The sequence below is a fragment of the Pezoporus wallicus genome, unplaced genomic scaffold (assembly GCF_028554395.1).
Source record: "Pezoporus wallicus isolate ANWC-B61680 ecotype Strahan unplaced genomic scaffold, APGP_CSIRO_Pwel_v1 contig_4264, whole genome shotgun sequence".
Classification (NCBI taxonomy): Eukaryota; Metazoa; Chordata; class Aves; order Psittaciformes; family Psittacidae; genus Pezoporus; species Pezoporus wallicus.
This window is the reverse complement of record NW_026637102.1, coordinates 44,867-60,828: the sequence shown is the minus strand read 5'-3', so window position 1 is coordinate 60,828 and position 15,962 is coordinate 44,867. Positions and strand designations below refer to the sequence as shown.

The 15,962-nt window shown below is 36.4% G+C and overlaps 1 protein-coding gene across 6 annotated transcripts in view; it reads left to right on the top strand.

Moving 5' to 3' along the window:
* The window catches only part of HERC4 (HECT and RLD domain containing E3 ubiquitin protein ligase 4), a 37,623-nt gene that overhangs the window by 7,663 nt on the left and 13,998 nt on the right, over positions 1-15,962 (top strand). For all 6 annotated transcript variants that reach the window (XM_057403230.1, XM_057403229.1, XM_057403233.1 and 3 more), the window contains exons 5-15: positions 3-79; positions 2,372-2,593; positions 4,614-4,705; positions 8,050-8,180; positions 9,065-9,225; positions 9,611-9,687; positions 11,832-11,956; positions 12,500-12,559; positions 13,078-13,189; positions 13,501-13,690; positions 14,756-14,928. In XM_057403230.1, the coding sequence (XP_057259213.1) occupies positions 3-79; positions 2,372-2,593; positions 4,614-4,705; positions 8,050-8,180; positions 9,065-9,225; positions 9,611-9,687; positions 11,832-11,956; positions 12,500-12,559; positions 13,078-13,189; positions 13,501-13,690; positions 14,756-14,928 (1,420 nt within the window). The remainder of the gene's footprint in view (positions 1-2; positions 80-2,371; positions 2,594-4,613; positions 4,706-8,049; positions 8,181-9,064; positions 9,226-9,610; positions 9,688-11,831; positions 11,957-12,499; positions 12,560-13,077; positions 13,190-13,500; positions 13,691-14,755; positions 14,929-15,962) is intronic.

Sequence of the window (15,962 nt, the reverse complement as noted above, 5' to 3'; positions counted from 1 at the left end):
AGAAATATTAAAAGCTTATCAGAGATCCAGATTGTTCAAGTAGCTTGTGGTTATTATCATTCGCTAGCGCTCTCAAAAGGTAAGCCAGATTCTTCTGAAGTTTTGTGTAATTTCTTACCAGGTAATTCTAAAGGTTTCAACACTTGTTAGTTTTATAAAGGAAATGTTTTTTTAAAAACGTGCTACCACTTAACACAGAATGGATTTCAGGTTGGTAGGGGAAGTGTAATTTAATGATGGAATTTAAAAAATAAAGGTACAAACAAATGTTGTGTTCTACTTTCTTTTCTTACCTTTTTTTTCTCTTTATCATCTTTCTTTCATGTAACTGCCTTTTAATTAATTTTTGTTTCCCTCCTTATTTTTGGTCCTGTTTCTTTGTCATCCCGCTAGCATGCCATTTTGTCTATTAGTCTATTTTGATCTGTAACTTCAGGTCAGAGGCTTGCAGGCAATGACTGCAATGACTTGTCTGACTTTCCTATTGCAAAGCCCCTGGTTTGTTGGTGCTTCTACAGTTAAAATGTAATGTTACATTATAACCCACCTTTTGAAAGGTTTAAACATCTGTCTCCAAAATTTTGCTGGGGCCATAAGAGCATACTTAGTTGGCTTAACTTGTGTAAGAGTACTGCATATCTTGTTAATATAGCTCTCCAGAATGAATATGAATTTAAATGCGCTGCTCGTTTATTTCATTGTGACAAAGGAAAATTGTTGCCAAAACTTTCATTTGGAAGAACTGGCTGCTGGACGGGGTTAAGAGAAACTTAAAAAACTCAAACCACAAAACACAGAAAGATTTAAGTTTGGCAGTGTTGCTTAAAAATACGTAGTTAAAATATAAAGTAAAGTTGTGGGGAGAGAGGTGTTAATTGTATGCTGAATGTTTTGGGGGTTTTTTTGGTTGCTTGTTTTGTTTTGGGTTTGGTTTTGTTTTTATTTTGGTTTTGTTTACTGTTTTGTGTAACAGTTTATACTGACTACCCATGCTTTAATTCTGTACATGACTTTTTATGGGCTCATATTAAGTGTTTTCTTTGCCATTGCATATGCCTTTACCATTATAATGTAGTGAGATTGCTTGTTTTCAGGACAGTCAGACAGATTTACAAATAGCCCTTTGCCTGGGTTAAGTTCAGCAGCAGATGTGGGGAGTATCAGCATTATGCTGTTAAGTGTTCTATTGGTCAGAGGTGCAAGAATTTAATAGGAGTTCGCAATTTAAAATTCACTCAGTGAATTTTACTCACAAGCTTCATATACAACATCACTATCCTATTGCCAGTTCATGGGTTTGCAGCCCTATGTTTCTGTTCCTTACATGCTTTGTTAAGGTAGTTTTGTCTTTGTTTGCTTTGGGTTTTCTTCTGATCTGCAGAGAACCCACCAAATTACTTGCAATGTAGTGAGGTTATGGTCTTGAAAATGTACTTGCACAGGGAGGAAAATGGGATAAACTTACTTGAATTGCGTATTTTGAGAGGAGACTTTGTAGTATTTTTGTATCTCTATATCGGATATTGATCAGGTTGATTAGTTCCTGTGATTGTAAATGATTAGCATAGGATTTCTTTGCTGTTAGGGAAATTGTTTTATATAAAAGTGGTGGGTTTAGGGCTTTTTTTTGGTCTCATTGTTTTTGGTTTGATTTTGTTTTTGTTGTTGAAACATTACTGTTTGAAGATAACACATCACATCAGCAAAACCAAAGTATCTTTGTAATTAGCGTTGATCTTTAGGGTAGTAAATATATTGGCAAAATGTTGGTTGTTCCATAGAATGTTTTATTTTGGAGGCAGATAGCTTTCTAATTCTTGATTCTTCAATTTTTTTATTTTCTTTGTAAGGCATGAAATGCAAAAGTTTCTGCTTCATCAATTAGTATCATTAATACAATATTTACATTTTTAAAATATATGTAATTCCATTGATATGTGAAAATGAAGTATATTACTGTATAAAAGCTTAAATGAGGCTTGTGATTGGAAATTGGAGATTTTTGCATGTCCGTTATGCAGCTTCAAAAAAGATCTGTGACTATAAATACATGCAGTAGTGGAACTCCTAATGGAAACAGCATCTTTTGTAATAACCAAAATCAATTTATCTAACATTGTTTGAAACAGGGATGTTAAGAAGAGTTTGGAGGGCTATGAATGTGATTTAAATACTTTGATTAAATATTTGGGTTGAATGTCTGCAAATTACACAAGAATGCTTTGCTTCAGAAGTAGTAATTTTTATGCATTTTCAAACTAAATGACATTTAAAGATTAACTGCCTAACTTTCAGCATTTCTTAAATAAACTTTATATAATTATGCTGTATTGATTGTATTGGTGCTTTTTTTTTTTTTTCCTTTAAACAGGAAGTGAAGTGTTTTCCTGGGGACAAAATAAATATGGCCAGCTGGGCTTAGGTTACGAGTATAAAAAACAAAACTCGCCACAAGTGATTAAATCTCTGCTGGGAATTCCTTTTGCGCAGATTGCAGCAGGAGGAGCTCATAGTTTTGTACTAACTCTTTCTGGAGCCATTTTTGGATGGGGACGCAACAAATTTGGGCAGCTGGGTCTTAATGATGATAATGGTAAGTAAACTTTAATAAAATTTGGTGCTAAAGATCTTGGTATGTGAATCTAAGGACAGCAGTATTTCTACAACAGGACCAGACAGAACAAACCTCAGTTGAATATAGTCAGGGAGTGCTGCTGTCATATAAGATTGCATAAGGAAGGCATAATTTTTTTCCTCTGCTGTTTTGTAATGAAAATTCTGACGATGTTATGTTGAAATTCTAGCCTGCTTGACTTGTTTTCTTTCCCTGTTCCAGATTTTTCTGCAACTTAAGCTTTCTGAATGAGACTGAAATAAGATACTCTGCAGTAGTTAGTTTGAACTGAATTTTAGGTAGATGAATTTGCTTGACAAAACCAGTAATCTATGAAAAAAATTAGTAGACACATTTAAGGCATCTTCAGTGTTTTACTGCCATATGAATATCTGCATTTCTCAGGCCATTTTTGTAGTCATTCTCAATTTTCAGATAATAATTTCCAAGATTTCCTCTACCAGGGTACTGATATTCATTAACCATTTTTATCAGGTGTTTAGGTAAACAAAAAAACATTTGTTAGGGTTTTTTTTACGTTATGTGCACACTACCTGTGCTCAGGGGTCTAAGAGGGGAGTATGTGCTATCAGATTCCTGTAACACACAGTTTAGTGTATGTCCTGGGTTCAGCAGTAGCAGCCATTTTTTCTCCTGCTTAGTAGCTGGTGCAGTGCTGTGTTTTGACTTTCGGCCTGGGAACAGCGCTGGTAACACCGATGTCTTTAGTTACTGCTCAAATGTGTAGTCTAACCAAGGACTTCCTGAGTCTCATGCTCTGCCAGGGAGGAGGAGAAGCCAGGAGGAAGCAGAGACAGGACACCTGACCCAAACTAACCAAAGAGGTATTTCATACCACAGCACGTCATGCCCAGGATGTAACTGAGAGTTACCTGGAAGAGTTAGTTCTCTGCTGGGTTGGGCTAGGTATTGGTATCGGTTGGCAGGTGGTACTGTATTCTCTTCCCTTGTTATTTCCTTTATCGTAATTATTATTGGTGGTAGCAGCAGTGATTTGTGTTACACCTTAGTTACTGGACTGTTCTTATCTCAACCCATGGGAGTTAAGTTCTTTCGATTCTCCTTCCCATCCGTCCAGGAGCGGGGGGAAGAAAGGTCAGGAGGAGTAGAATGCGTGGTTCTGGTTTATGGCCTGGGCTTAAACCACGGTAACATAGAATAAGCTATAGCTGTTTTTGTGAATTCAGATGTTTCTCATGGATTCACACTACTTGAAATAAGAAAAATGTTCTGTGGTTAAACTGCATATCTGAATTAGTGCTGTAAGTATGGTCACACTAATAAGAAAATTACATATACTTTTCAGAAATAAAATCTTCATGTGAACTTCAGTTGCTTCTACGTATTCCTTGGAATATGTATGACCCCAGTTTTTTATATAGTATCACTTCTCAGTAAAATTCCTTTTTTTCTAGCTTGACAGGGCTTTTTCCAGGCATCGTGGCATACCTGAAAAATTTTAAGACCTTAGCATTAACATTTGAAAAAGCTGCCTTTGTGCAACTGGATGACAAAGGTCCTTTGTACAGGTGATGGAGGGAACTTAGTTGTGCCTCCTAATTATTCTGTGTTCCATTCTATTACACATTTAGCAATACTGAGCTATGACCAGCTGATATCAACTTAGAGGAACACTTTAAAAACGTAAAGCACATAACTCAAAAAGCCTTCTTTTTGTTTCTCATGGCCAGTATGAGTTCTGACATACTGTTCTGTATTTCATGATTTATATATTGGCATATGATCCTGTGCTAAGGAAATGAGATTGTTTGCTACGAAGTATTTCGGCACAGTAGTGTCTGTTGTTCTGTAATAACACTTCTCAAAGATACATAAATTAGTCACAATCATTGCATGATACTAGTAGGTTTAAAGTGCTTGTTTGACTGGAACAGAATTCAAATAAATGAGCAACACTATTTCTTTTCTGATTTTTATTTTCCAAGTAAGTGATCTACTGCTGTGTTAAACTTCTCAGACAGGTATGTCCCTACGCTGCTAAAGTCACTGAGAACTCAGAAGGTTGTTCATATATGTTGTGGAGAAGATCATACTGCTGCCCTTACAAAGGTACAATATTTAAAAATGTATTTATGCTTCGATATTTTAATGTTTTGAGGAGAAGATGCTACCTGAATAGGAAATAATAAAATTCTGCATAAAATTTCTTCAGATTTTGTGGGGTGAAGTTGAAGAAACAGCGGAAGAATGGTTAAACATTTGAAAAAACTTTACCAAATGCAATCAATCTTTAAGTAGTTTTACTTTTTTGTCAGATTTAGTGAAATTGAGTATACAAAGTACAGCATTTCTGATATGACAGCGTATGTTGCATTATGAAGATTTTGCAGACACTGAAATTTATATTACTGTATCTTAACTAAAGAGATTATCTGTTTTCAGACTCTAATGCGTCCTGCATCACTGATCAGACCAAGTTAATTTTGAATTTAAATTAAATTAGGGGGGACTGGTGTGTGTGGTTGGTTGCTGTTGTGCTGGGTTGAGCTTTGCTGGATGCCAGGTGCCCATCAAAGCTACTCCATCATTCCCCCTTCTCAGATGAACGGGGAGAGAAAATATGTTACATGCTCACAGATTAGGATACAGACAAAGAAGTCACTCATCGATTACTGTCACTGTCAAACTGGAATTGAGTTGGGGAAATTAATTAATTGCCAATCAAAAGTCAGTACAGTAATAAGGAATAAAGCCAAATCTTAAAAAAAAAACAAAAACAACTTTCCTCACCCCTCTCTTCTTCCTGGGCTCCAGTTCACTCCCAGACTCTCTACCTTCTGCCCAAGTGGTGCAAGGTGATGGCAAATGGACGTTGCAGTCAGTTCATTACACTTTGTCTCTGCTGCTTCTTCTACCTTGCTCTCTTCCCTTGCTCCAACATGGGGTCACACGCACAGGAGAGAGTCCTCCATGGACTTTCCATGGGCCATGAAGGACCTTCATGTGTCCTTCCTACAGACTGCATTTCTTCACAAACTGCTCCAGTGCGTGTCCCTTCCACAGGGTGCAGTCTGTCAGGAACAGACTGCCCCAGCATGGGTTCCCTGTGGGGTCATGAGTCTTGCCAGCAAACCTGCTCCAGCATGGGCTTCTCTCTCCATGGGGCCACAGGTCTTGTCAGGAGCCTGCTCCAGTGTGAGCTCTCCACAGGGTCGGTCTCCTTTGGATGCATTCACCTGCCGTAGTTTGGGGCCTTCCACAGGCTGCAGGTGGATATTTGCTCCACTGTGGTCTCTCCAGGGGCTGCAGGGATCAGCCTGCCGCACCATGGTCTCCACCACGGTTTTCAGGGGAATCTCTGCTCTGGTGCCTGGAGCACCTCCTCGCTCTCCTCCGCTGATCACAGTGTCTGTAGAGTTGTTTCTTTCACATATTCTTACTCCTCTCTTCTGTCTGCTGTTGTGCAGTGGTACATACTATTGGCAAACCAGTTGAAGAAATTGAAGGTGTACCTAATCCACTAGTAAGTCTTAGTGTGAGGTTCTATGAAAAGTTGATCATTTATTTCAAAGTTCATTTGGGAAAAAAGCGTGATTCTGTGTCTGTGTGGCATGTTCACATAGAGGTGTGTCAGATTGCTTTATACATAACTGTTGGCTAAATGCATTATTTGGAGTCTTATTTTTAAACTCTCAAGCCTATTTGGAAACTTTTTGAAGCAACACAGAATGTATACTGCTAGTGCTCTTTCTTACACTCATTTTAGTGGTGAATAGTGTACTTCATCAAGTGATGATAAGTACCTTCGTTATGTGGTGGGTGAAACAGTATATCTGTGTTCTCCTTTAAGTGATTGACTCCTGTACTTTTCTTTCTGTGTTTTGATAGTTGGATTAGACTTCAATGTTTAGGTATAAATCAGCGTGTATTAACATTTTGAAGTTTCCTGCTGTTCATCACTCAGTAATATTTATCAGTATATAAGCAGATTATTTTATTACTGATAGCAGTAGAAAACAATTCTGGCTGATCAAGATTTGGGCAGGCAACTAAATACCCATTTTGTGTCTGAAGCTGTTGAATTCAGAATATTGCTGTAGAAGGCATTAGCATTTTGAAAGTAACTGGGTTTAATATTATTTCTGAAGAAAATTGGAAATGTGTTTTCTAATGTCTTGGTTTGAATTTTTACACTGCAGCAAGTTAAAATTTGTTTTTGAAGACTATGATTTACCTAAGCGTGGTCATACTTCTGTTGTTTATACACACTTAAACTTCTACAGTGAAAGGAAAAGACAGTTGATAAACAATTGCTTTTTGTCTTAAAGTATTCTCTCGCTTTGACTGAAAAAGATGTGATGACTTTGTAATCCTGAAATTGATACTGATTTATTGTATGAGGTTAGGAAAATGGAGAATGTAAAGAAAACAGTATCTATAACTTGCATTCTGAATGTTTTTCCCTTTTTAATGTATGGAAATTAACTTTAAGTTTGCTTTATAGCTGATGAACTTAAGATACTGAGTTTACTGTACATTTGTATAGCTCCCTTTTCCCTTGCATGATAGGCCTTGCAGAACGAGGGGTCTCGATTTATCTATTTTGTAGACAGTACTGCATATGTGTGAACATTCAAGTCTTTCTGAATTTTTGAAAAACCCTCACTACTTGTTATCCTGATTCAGTGAATGAGGCTGTTGGTTTTTCGCAGTGGCTGCTGCCATTTTAATGATGATTTCCAGCAGAGGTCCAGTCTGATGCAGAGTAGGATTAGCTGAAACAGCTTTACAATTTCAAAACTATTTGAAAATTGGAAGTTTCAAAGTTGTTTTAAGTTGTATAATCTCTGATAGTATTTCTGATTTAACATTCGTTAAAGTTTTTGTTTAATTTCTTGATTAAATTGATCAAAAACACCTTAAAAGATTGTCTTACAGCAATATTTAAAGTTTCTGGTTTGTTGTGCTTTCAGGTAATGAAACTGATTATTTGAGTCATACCCTGCATTGTCTGCCTGAGGGCAGCTTCTTATTTAGTAATTGCATTGAAATTTATATTCAGAATTTAAAAGCCGAAGTGTACTTTTTTAATAGTATGAGTTTATATACTGTTGTAGTTCATTAGGAAAACCTTAAAAGATGAAAAACAAGGATTAGTATCTATTAATGACACAAGTTAATGGCAGGACTATTGTATAATAATGTGGAAGTTATAAGAACACCATTTAACATGAATAAGGTAATATTCAATAGCTGTGCCGTGTTTTAATAACTGCAGTTATTAAAACTGTGACCCTTCTGTGTCTCGGAGCCCTCTTGTGCATGTATTTTTTCACTCCTCTCTCCACAATTCTAAAATCATCAAAGAGGGAGACTTATTAGACCCTTTCTTCTGTTAAGTTTCTTGTTCTGAAAGATACTGTCTTTTTAATGAAAATAATTTATTTGTTTAGGAAGGTGGAGTTTTTACATTTGGAGCTGGAGGCTATGGTCAGTTGGGCCATAATTCTACCAGCCATGAGATAAACCCAAGGAAAGTTTTTGAACTTATGGGAAGTGTTGTCACACAGATAACTTGTGGCAGGTAAGGCCTATTCTGTGTTTTGTGTGGGGGTTTTGTGGTTTCTTTTTTTGTTCGTTTGTTTTTGTGGTTTTTTGGGGGTTGGGTTTTGTTTTTTGTTTTGTTTTGTTAGGGAATACAAGATGGTCTGCAACAAAAGATATTTGGAGACCTTACTGTGTTGAGAGGCTCTGATTTTCTAAACTGAAAGTGTGACTAATCAATGTGAAGGTGTTTATTGCTGTCACTTTATCATTTTCTACTTAAGAGTAAGTGTGTTTGAAGGGGCTACATGAGCATCACTGACGATAAATGTAAAATGTGGAAACATAATTTGTTTTGTGAGGTATCTGTAACACTGTATGGCACTTCAGTTCCTAATGGGATTTTATTGCATGTATTATAAATAGCACCAAAGAAACTCAAAGTATTCCCAGCACATATGACAAAATGAGGAAGGCAGCATAACTTTTTTACAAGATGGGCATACTTTGTTATTTGGTTTAAAGAATATGTAAATGTAAACCTAGCAGTTTGGTTGACATTGAGTGGACCCATTCCCTTGTAATGGGAGAGAGGGCATCTAGACTTGAGATGAGTGGGAGGGGAAAGGAGAGGTAGCAAGCCTGGTAGAGACATTCAAATTTCTCGATGTCTAGAGAGATGTTCTAGAGGCCAGACTGTAGCTATGCAGGGGCTCAAGTCAGAACCTGGTATCTCCAGTCCTTGAAATTCTTGAAAATGGAATATTGCTTGTTGGAGTATAAATGCAGAGTATTACCAATAGGTGAGTAGAGTGTTTGATACTACAGGACTTCTAACATACTGTTTAAAACAATTCTTAGGTTGGCCTGCACAAAGCATGTTATAATGCTTAGGTTTCTATTACTGAATTTTGTTTGCCCTAGGCAGCACACCACTGCATTTGTTCCTTCATCTGGAAGAATTTATTCTTTTGGACTTGGAGGTAACGGGCAATTAGGTACAGGAACAACCAGTAATAGGAAAAGTCCCTTCACAGTAAAAGGAAACTGGCTTCCTTATAGTACTCAATGCCCGATAACTGCAGGTAAGCAACATCTGGTGTATTTACTTCTTGGATTCCCCTTTCTTTATAATGTCTTAAAAGTTTTGAGATTTAAACTACGAATGAACTATAATCACTTTCTCCTAAAACAGTTCATTTTCACTGTGCTCTATTCACTAAAGTCCATTTCTGCTGTCGGTAATACATGCTTGCTTGTGTTGTTGGATTAGGTCCTTTGTTAGCACTGGAGATAAAGATTAGAGCTGTTAGCATTTATCTCAGTTAAAGATAGTCTTAACTATTGTATTGCAAGTATCTGCTTCAGTGAGGTTATGTAACAGAGGAACCTTTTTCTAATTGACTGTTGATTGCAGTGTCATTTCTCAAATTGCGTTTTCACAGCTGCCTGTGTTTATTCTTATTGCAGACAGTGAGGAGTATTATTGTGTAAAGAGAATTTTCTCTGGTGGGGACCAAAGTTTTGCACACTACTTTTATCCACAGGTAACAAGTTAAATATACTTCAGTTTCAAAGTCTGTCAGAGGTAAATTTTAGGGTTTTTCTGATGCATTTTAAGATTTTCATATTGAAGATACATGACAATGCTATAAAGCTCATTAGAACAGTGTGGAAGTGCAAGACACTTAAGTCAATTTAGCAATTGGAGGACATGCATACACTTACTGTTAACTGTTAGTAAGCTCTTGAGGCTTTTTGGCATAAGCTTTTTTCTTACGGATGCATTCACTTCTTTTCCTTTCATTAAAGAAACGGTGGTTGAATAGTTGATTTGCCTCTGCCTAGTCCTTCTCAGTAACTCCTGACTGCAGCTTTGTTGTCTTCTCCTCTGCAGCTGTTAGCATACCACAATGATGAGGGAAGAAATAGAATTTTTGCAAAATAAATGTAGGTGGTGACATAGTTTCTTATGTGATAGTTTAATGCGAGTGTTTAAATTTAAGTTTTAAATGGACAAGACTTGATCTTTTAAATTGTAGTATGGAAAAAATCTGGAAGGACTTTACAGTAAAAATGGCAATGTGAAAGTGTGGTGGACACAAAATACTGTTAGAGGATGAGTTAGGAGGAAGAAACAAGATCAAGATATATAGGGCTGTTTCCAGTATAGTGCAGCAGATATTAGACCATAGGGATTAATGAAGCATCAAGAGTTGAGTATGAGAGGTGAAAACTGAATTTGGGCATGAAGGAAAGCCAGTTTTAGTGGGCAACATGTTTGCCGACAAGAAAAACTGAGTACGGGTCAGACTTGCAACAACTCATTGCTTCCACAGTCTGTTCGGGTTGTACAGAATCGACAGATTTTCTAGTTTGTGTGTTTTGGTTTGGGTTTTTTGTGTTGTTTTTTTTTGTTTTGTTTTTGTGGGTGTTTGTTTTTTTTTTTTGCGGTGTGTGTTTATTTTTCTTTTTAAGTTCTGATTGAGTTGTAACTATTGTACTTGAGAGAAGCTTGGTTAGTAGATGTAGGCTGGAAAAATTACTGATAATATAGGCTCAAAACTTCTCTATTAAAACTCCTTTCTTCTGTGCAATTTTTGTAATTATTGAAGTAGATTCTGACTGGCTGATTGAGGTGAACTGGAGATTATCAACGCAGTTACTGTGACTTGTTTCAGAAAGTATTAGCAATAGATCAACTTTGCTGCAAAAATATCTCTTTTAGTACTCTTTGGTAATTTGTATGGAATTATTTCCAAGTTATGCAAGCACTGTACTCCTGGGACTTGTGTGCTCTTGCCAGTTAAGGGGTCTCAGCCAAAATCTGTTTTATCAAGTTAGTTTTTGAGCAGCTCCGTTCACTGAGTTGTTTCACTGGGGGTTTAAATGATACTTTGGTTGGACACAAGGGAAACAGCAAGAGGATTTCTCATCCTGATCCTGTAGGATGGGATCAGAAGTACTCATTTTTGGCAACAGCTAAAATGTCATCATTATACAGAGTCACCTATGTTAGACTCCACCATCAGGAGAAATATGTTTCCTTTTACTAGTTTAATCTTATTTTTGGGACTATTTGCCATCTCTTTTTGAACTATTGCTCCTACTTAAAAGGATTATCTAGGTTCTGCTCCTCTTTACTATTAGAAATCTTGCTGGAATTCATTTGGTATGAGCTGCACATCAAAATGCAGCTCATCTGATGATGCAGTGAATGTTCAGAGAAAAATGATTCATTCTCAGAGGAGTCTGATGGAAATGAGGTGGGAGAGCAGCTGTCCAAAAAATGGAATGGCTCCTTTTTGCGTGCTCACAGCTTAGAAGTGAGCTAAATGGCTCACAGTGACTAGGGAGAGGAGATGCTTGCTACTCTCCTAAAGCTTGTTTAGGGTTCATTAAATAGAAAAGTTCATTAAATAGAAATAGTGTATGCTTAGGGAGTTTACCATTAAATAAGCTATAATGTGAATTAACATACTAATCTAGATGGTTTTAGTGTATGCTCTGTTTTTGTAGTGAGTGCAGAGCTGCTAGAATACAGTAAATTTATCCGTGGGCTTATTTCACAGTAATAGTCTGTATAGGGAAATGGTTGGTCAATGAAGAGATAAAGAGCTTAACCACAAGATTTATTTTTCTGGAAATCAGTTTTGTGTGCCTGATTCTTTATGCTTTCTTTAAAATTTAGAACATGGTGCCATCAGATGATTTTAGGTGTCCTGACCTTTTGAAGCAGATTTGGACTGTGAATGAAACGTTTATTCAAAGATTGCTGACTTTCCCATCTGGAAGGCTTCCAGTAGAGATAGCTAAGTAAGTGAATTTGAAGAAGGAAGTTATCTTTTAATTTTACTTATGAATTGGGCATTACTGGGGTTTTTTACATACATAGAAAACCTGGTTTTAATTACTGATTTTTGTATTTTTTTTTTTTTTAATTACATACGGAGCTTTTGCTGTGCTTTCATTGTCATGCTTGTCAAGTTGTTTAGCTCCTTTAGTCTGTATCATCCCTGTCACAGTTCAGATGAATATACAAGGTTAAATTGGGTATCTAGCTGCACATTGGAAAATAACAGTACATGTAAAGGAATGGGAAAACAGCTCAAAGATTATTGCTTCTACTTTAATAAAGGAAGATGCAAAGAAAAAAAACCCCAAGATTTGCTTTGATTCAAGCTGTCTTAAGCATTGAGTCTGGAGTGGAAGTTCTACGTAGTGTTGTTTAGTCATATTGAAGTCAGAGTTCTGCCCTTTGTACAATGTAATTTTTTAGGGATTAAATACAGTTTTTATTGCAAATGCTAATTTGTAAAAAGAAAACAAATGTAAGTTATTTCATGTGAACAATTTCAGTGAAATTGATGGAACATTCTCCTCAGCTGGGTGTCTGAATGGGAGCTTTTTGGCTTTGAGGTAAGTGGTGAAGCTTTTAAACAAAGTATACCTGTGACAGAATTAATGGTACCTACCTTCCTAGTGTCTGTTGTTTTCAATTGTAACACCTTCCCAGTATTTTCTTATCTGTTACTCTAATACCCAAAGTTTAAACTTCTGGTTCCTTTACAGCCATATGGTTTGTCAGCTGGCCTAAAATTCAGCATGTTTCATGCCAGTTTGGAAGTGTGTGCTGCCTGGCTGTTACCATGTAAGCCAGCAAAACTCATTATTTCTCCGACATAGGTTGTGTATAATTCAGGGAGAATATATTGCACAGTCTGATTTAGATCCTAATGTTTTTACATGATTGTCTTGCAGTTAGAGGAATTTTTTTTCAGTTGCTTCAAAGGTTATGTAAAAAATGGAAGTCTGATACTGTGACCTCATGTTTTAATTGCATAGTAGGGCTAAAAATTCAAGGTGAGGAAAATTCTTAAGTTGCTGAGAATATAGGTTTCAGTCTTTTTCTCTGGATTTTTTTTCTTCCCTTGCAGCAATGATGATCATTACAAAACCAGCACTAAATTCTCAGGGGTTGATATGAATGCTGCTAGACTACTATTTCACAAACTTATACAGCCTGACCACTCTCATATATCACAACAGGTTTGTGCTGCATGTTTTCCTTAGGTTTGGGATTAGCTTTCTGTATTACATCTGTCAAAAAATACCATAATTATGCTTGCTCTCATCTTTTTAATAACTTTCATTGCTCAATAATATATCAACTGCAAATATGTAAAACTGTATTGTGTTGACAGGTAGCACATCAGCATATTATTTAATATACTGTCTACTTTCTAAATGTATAGTAGTTAACTTAAACTCTTGATGATTGTTTTCTTGATTATTATTTATAAGTGGGCATCTGTTTAAATTCACAGTTGCGTTAAACAGAACTTTATTATGTGCTATAGGTGGCAGCTAGTTTGGAAAAGAATCTTATTCCCAAATTGACCAGCTCCTTACCAGATGTTGAAGCTTTGAGGCTGTATCTCACTCTACCAGAATGCCCACTGATGAGTGATGCAAACAATTTCACAACATTAGCTATTCCTTTTGGGACAGCTATTCTGAACCTAGAAAAAGCTCCTCTGAAAGTTCTTGGTAAGAAAATGAATTCTTTACTGTTAAAATTAAGGATCTCCAGGAAAAAAAAGCCGTACAGAAATTCCATCAGGGAAGACATGGTCTCAGCAACACCTGCTGTGTATTTACAGCCGTGTAGAATTCCCCAATGAGAAAGTTAAGGGTTAACATTGCTTGGTATGTAAGTTAACACCTATTGTTTTCCTTCTGGGTGAGTTAACTGGCCATCCATATGAATTCATCTGGTGGTGTAATTTTTGGACTGATCCCATCTGGGAGGAATTAAACTGTGTAGTTCAGTGAATTTAATATGCGATTTGCACTTTAAAGTGAAAATTATGTGGTCAAACAGCTAACAAGCTCTAAGCAATTTACAGAAGTCTTACAGAGCAGATGTTACATCTTTGTTTTGACTACAGTGCTTGTTTTGATGCTTCATGTTTTCTCAGTGATCCTAAGTTGTTTTAACTATATCCTAACACCTTAGTGTGACTCCTCTCACCTGAAATTCTGCTTAAAGAATTGAGGTTTAAGAATAGTAAGAAAATATCAATTAAAAATTCTTTTTAATTGATACCTGTTGGAGAGGGTACTTCCTTCTTCCTCAGTGTTTTTTTTTTTTTTTGCCTTGTAACCGATTTCTTGTGTTTTTCAGTAGTTTTTTTGTGAGGATAAAGAGCTTGGCTGCTGTAAAGAAAAGCAAACGGGTAATGCCTTTGAACTGTGGATTCTTTTCCATGGCTTTCCATTGCTCTCAGGACTATATGCTTAAGTCAGTGTTTCACAGTTTGAGCCATCTGCTTTTATGTCAGATGTTACTTCATGATACTGTCATGTACTCAAGATGACCAAACTTTAAAGAGTTGATGTATAACAGTGGAGTGTTTGAATAGAGGTTTCATTATTTATACAGAGGAGTTTGCTGCTTAAAGTCTGCACCAGTCTTGCTGTGTTACTTGTTACTGTGTTAAGGTAATGTACAAGGGTGCTTTCTAGCAAAACATGGTTTTTAGTTAAAAGGACAGCATAACATAGTGTCGTAATGGCAAGTACTGAGTTTGTATGTTCACCATTTGTTTACAGAAAATTGGTGGTCTGTACTTGAACCTCCCTTGTTCCTCAAGATAGTAGAACTCTACAAGGATGTTGTAGTCCACCTTTTGAAATTGTGCAAGATGGGCATTCCAGCTTCTGAAAGAAGAATACTCACCAATTTTCTACACACAGCTTTCAGAGTTCTGGAAATACTGCACAGAGTATGTTTACATCAGTTTTAACCAATTACTTATCTGTTTGTTTTTGTCAGCGTTTGCTGTGTAGTTGTTTAAACAAGTTAATTTACTAAAGAGTTTTAAGTACTTAGACTTGCATCTACAGAGATATTTATCGTTCTTCCATCTGGACCTATGAGCCGTTGGAATTCTGGCTTCCAATGTGACATGGTGATGGAATTACCTATTTTCTTGGGAACACAGACTGACCCAGCCAATTACATTTGTGAGGATATGTTGGAAAGAATTGCCACTTAAAGTTGAAATAATAGCAAGATGAGAAATGGAAGATAAGAGCAAACTATATTTTGAACAAGAAAGATGTGCACAGTATTACCAAGACAAACGTTTATTTTCTGATTTGTTTATTCAATTTGTTAGTATTGTAACTTCATTCATGAAAACGAATGAATTTGTGAACTTTGACCAAAAATAAAAATAATTTGGAGTAACCAGACTGTGCACATCAGAGCGATTGTCTAATGGCTGCTGAGGTTTCCCCTTGCACCCCTTATATTTTTCCCTCTGTAGTTTATTTTGTAATTTTGTATTTATAATGCTAAAAAGAACATAGAAATAGTTAACTTTGTACTACCCTGCTGCAAAACTGTTTATATTCTTCCAATCTTAACAATTAGCTGGTATGGACTAGAGAGATAAAAATGGGGTGATGTATCTGGTGTGTTTCACATATTTAGTATCTGGCGTTTTGGGTGGTGGTGGGGAATGGGAGGAACGATGCTTGAGAAAAGTAGGCTTAGGTTATCTGATTATAAAGGCAGAACTGGTGATCTTGCTGTTTTGGCAGTTAACAGTGCTTAACAGGACTTGGGAAAAGAAGCATGTGTTAGTACTAAGTGTCGATACTTCTGGATTGAAATTACAGTGTAGAGACAAACCTTTCTATAAAGCTATTTTTCCACTTCTCTTTCTAAGCTTAATGTTTTTAAATGGAAACTGTACCTCTGGTCACAGTAATAAAGATAGTATTCGTACTGTAATTAAGTGTAGAGTTCTTG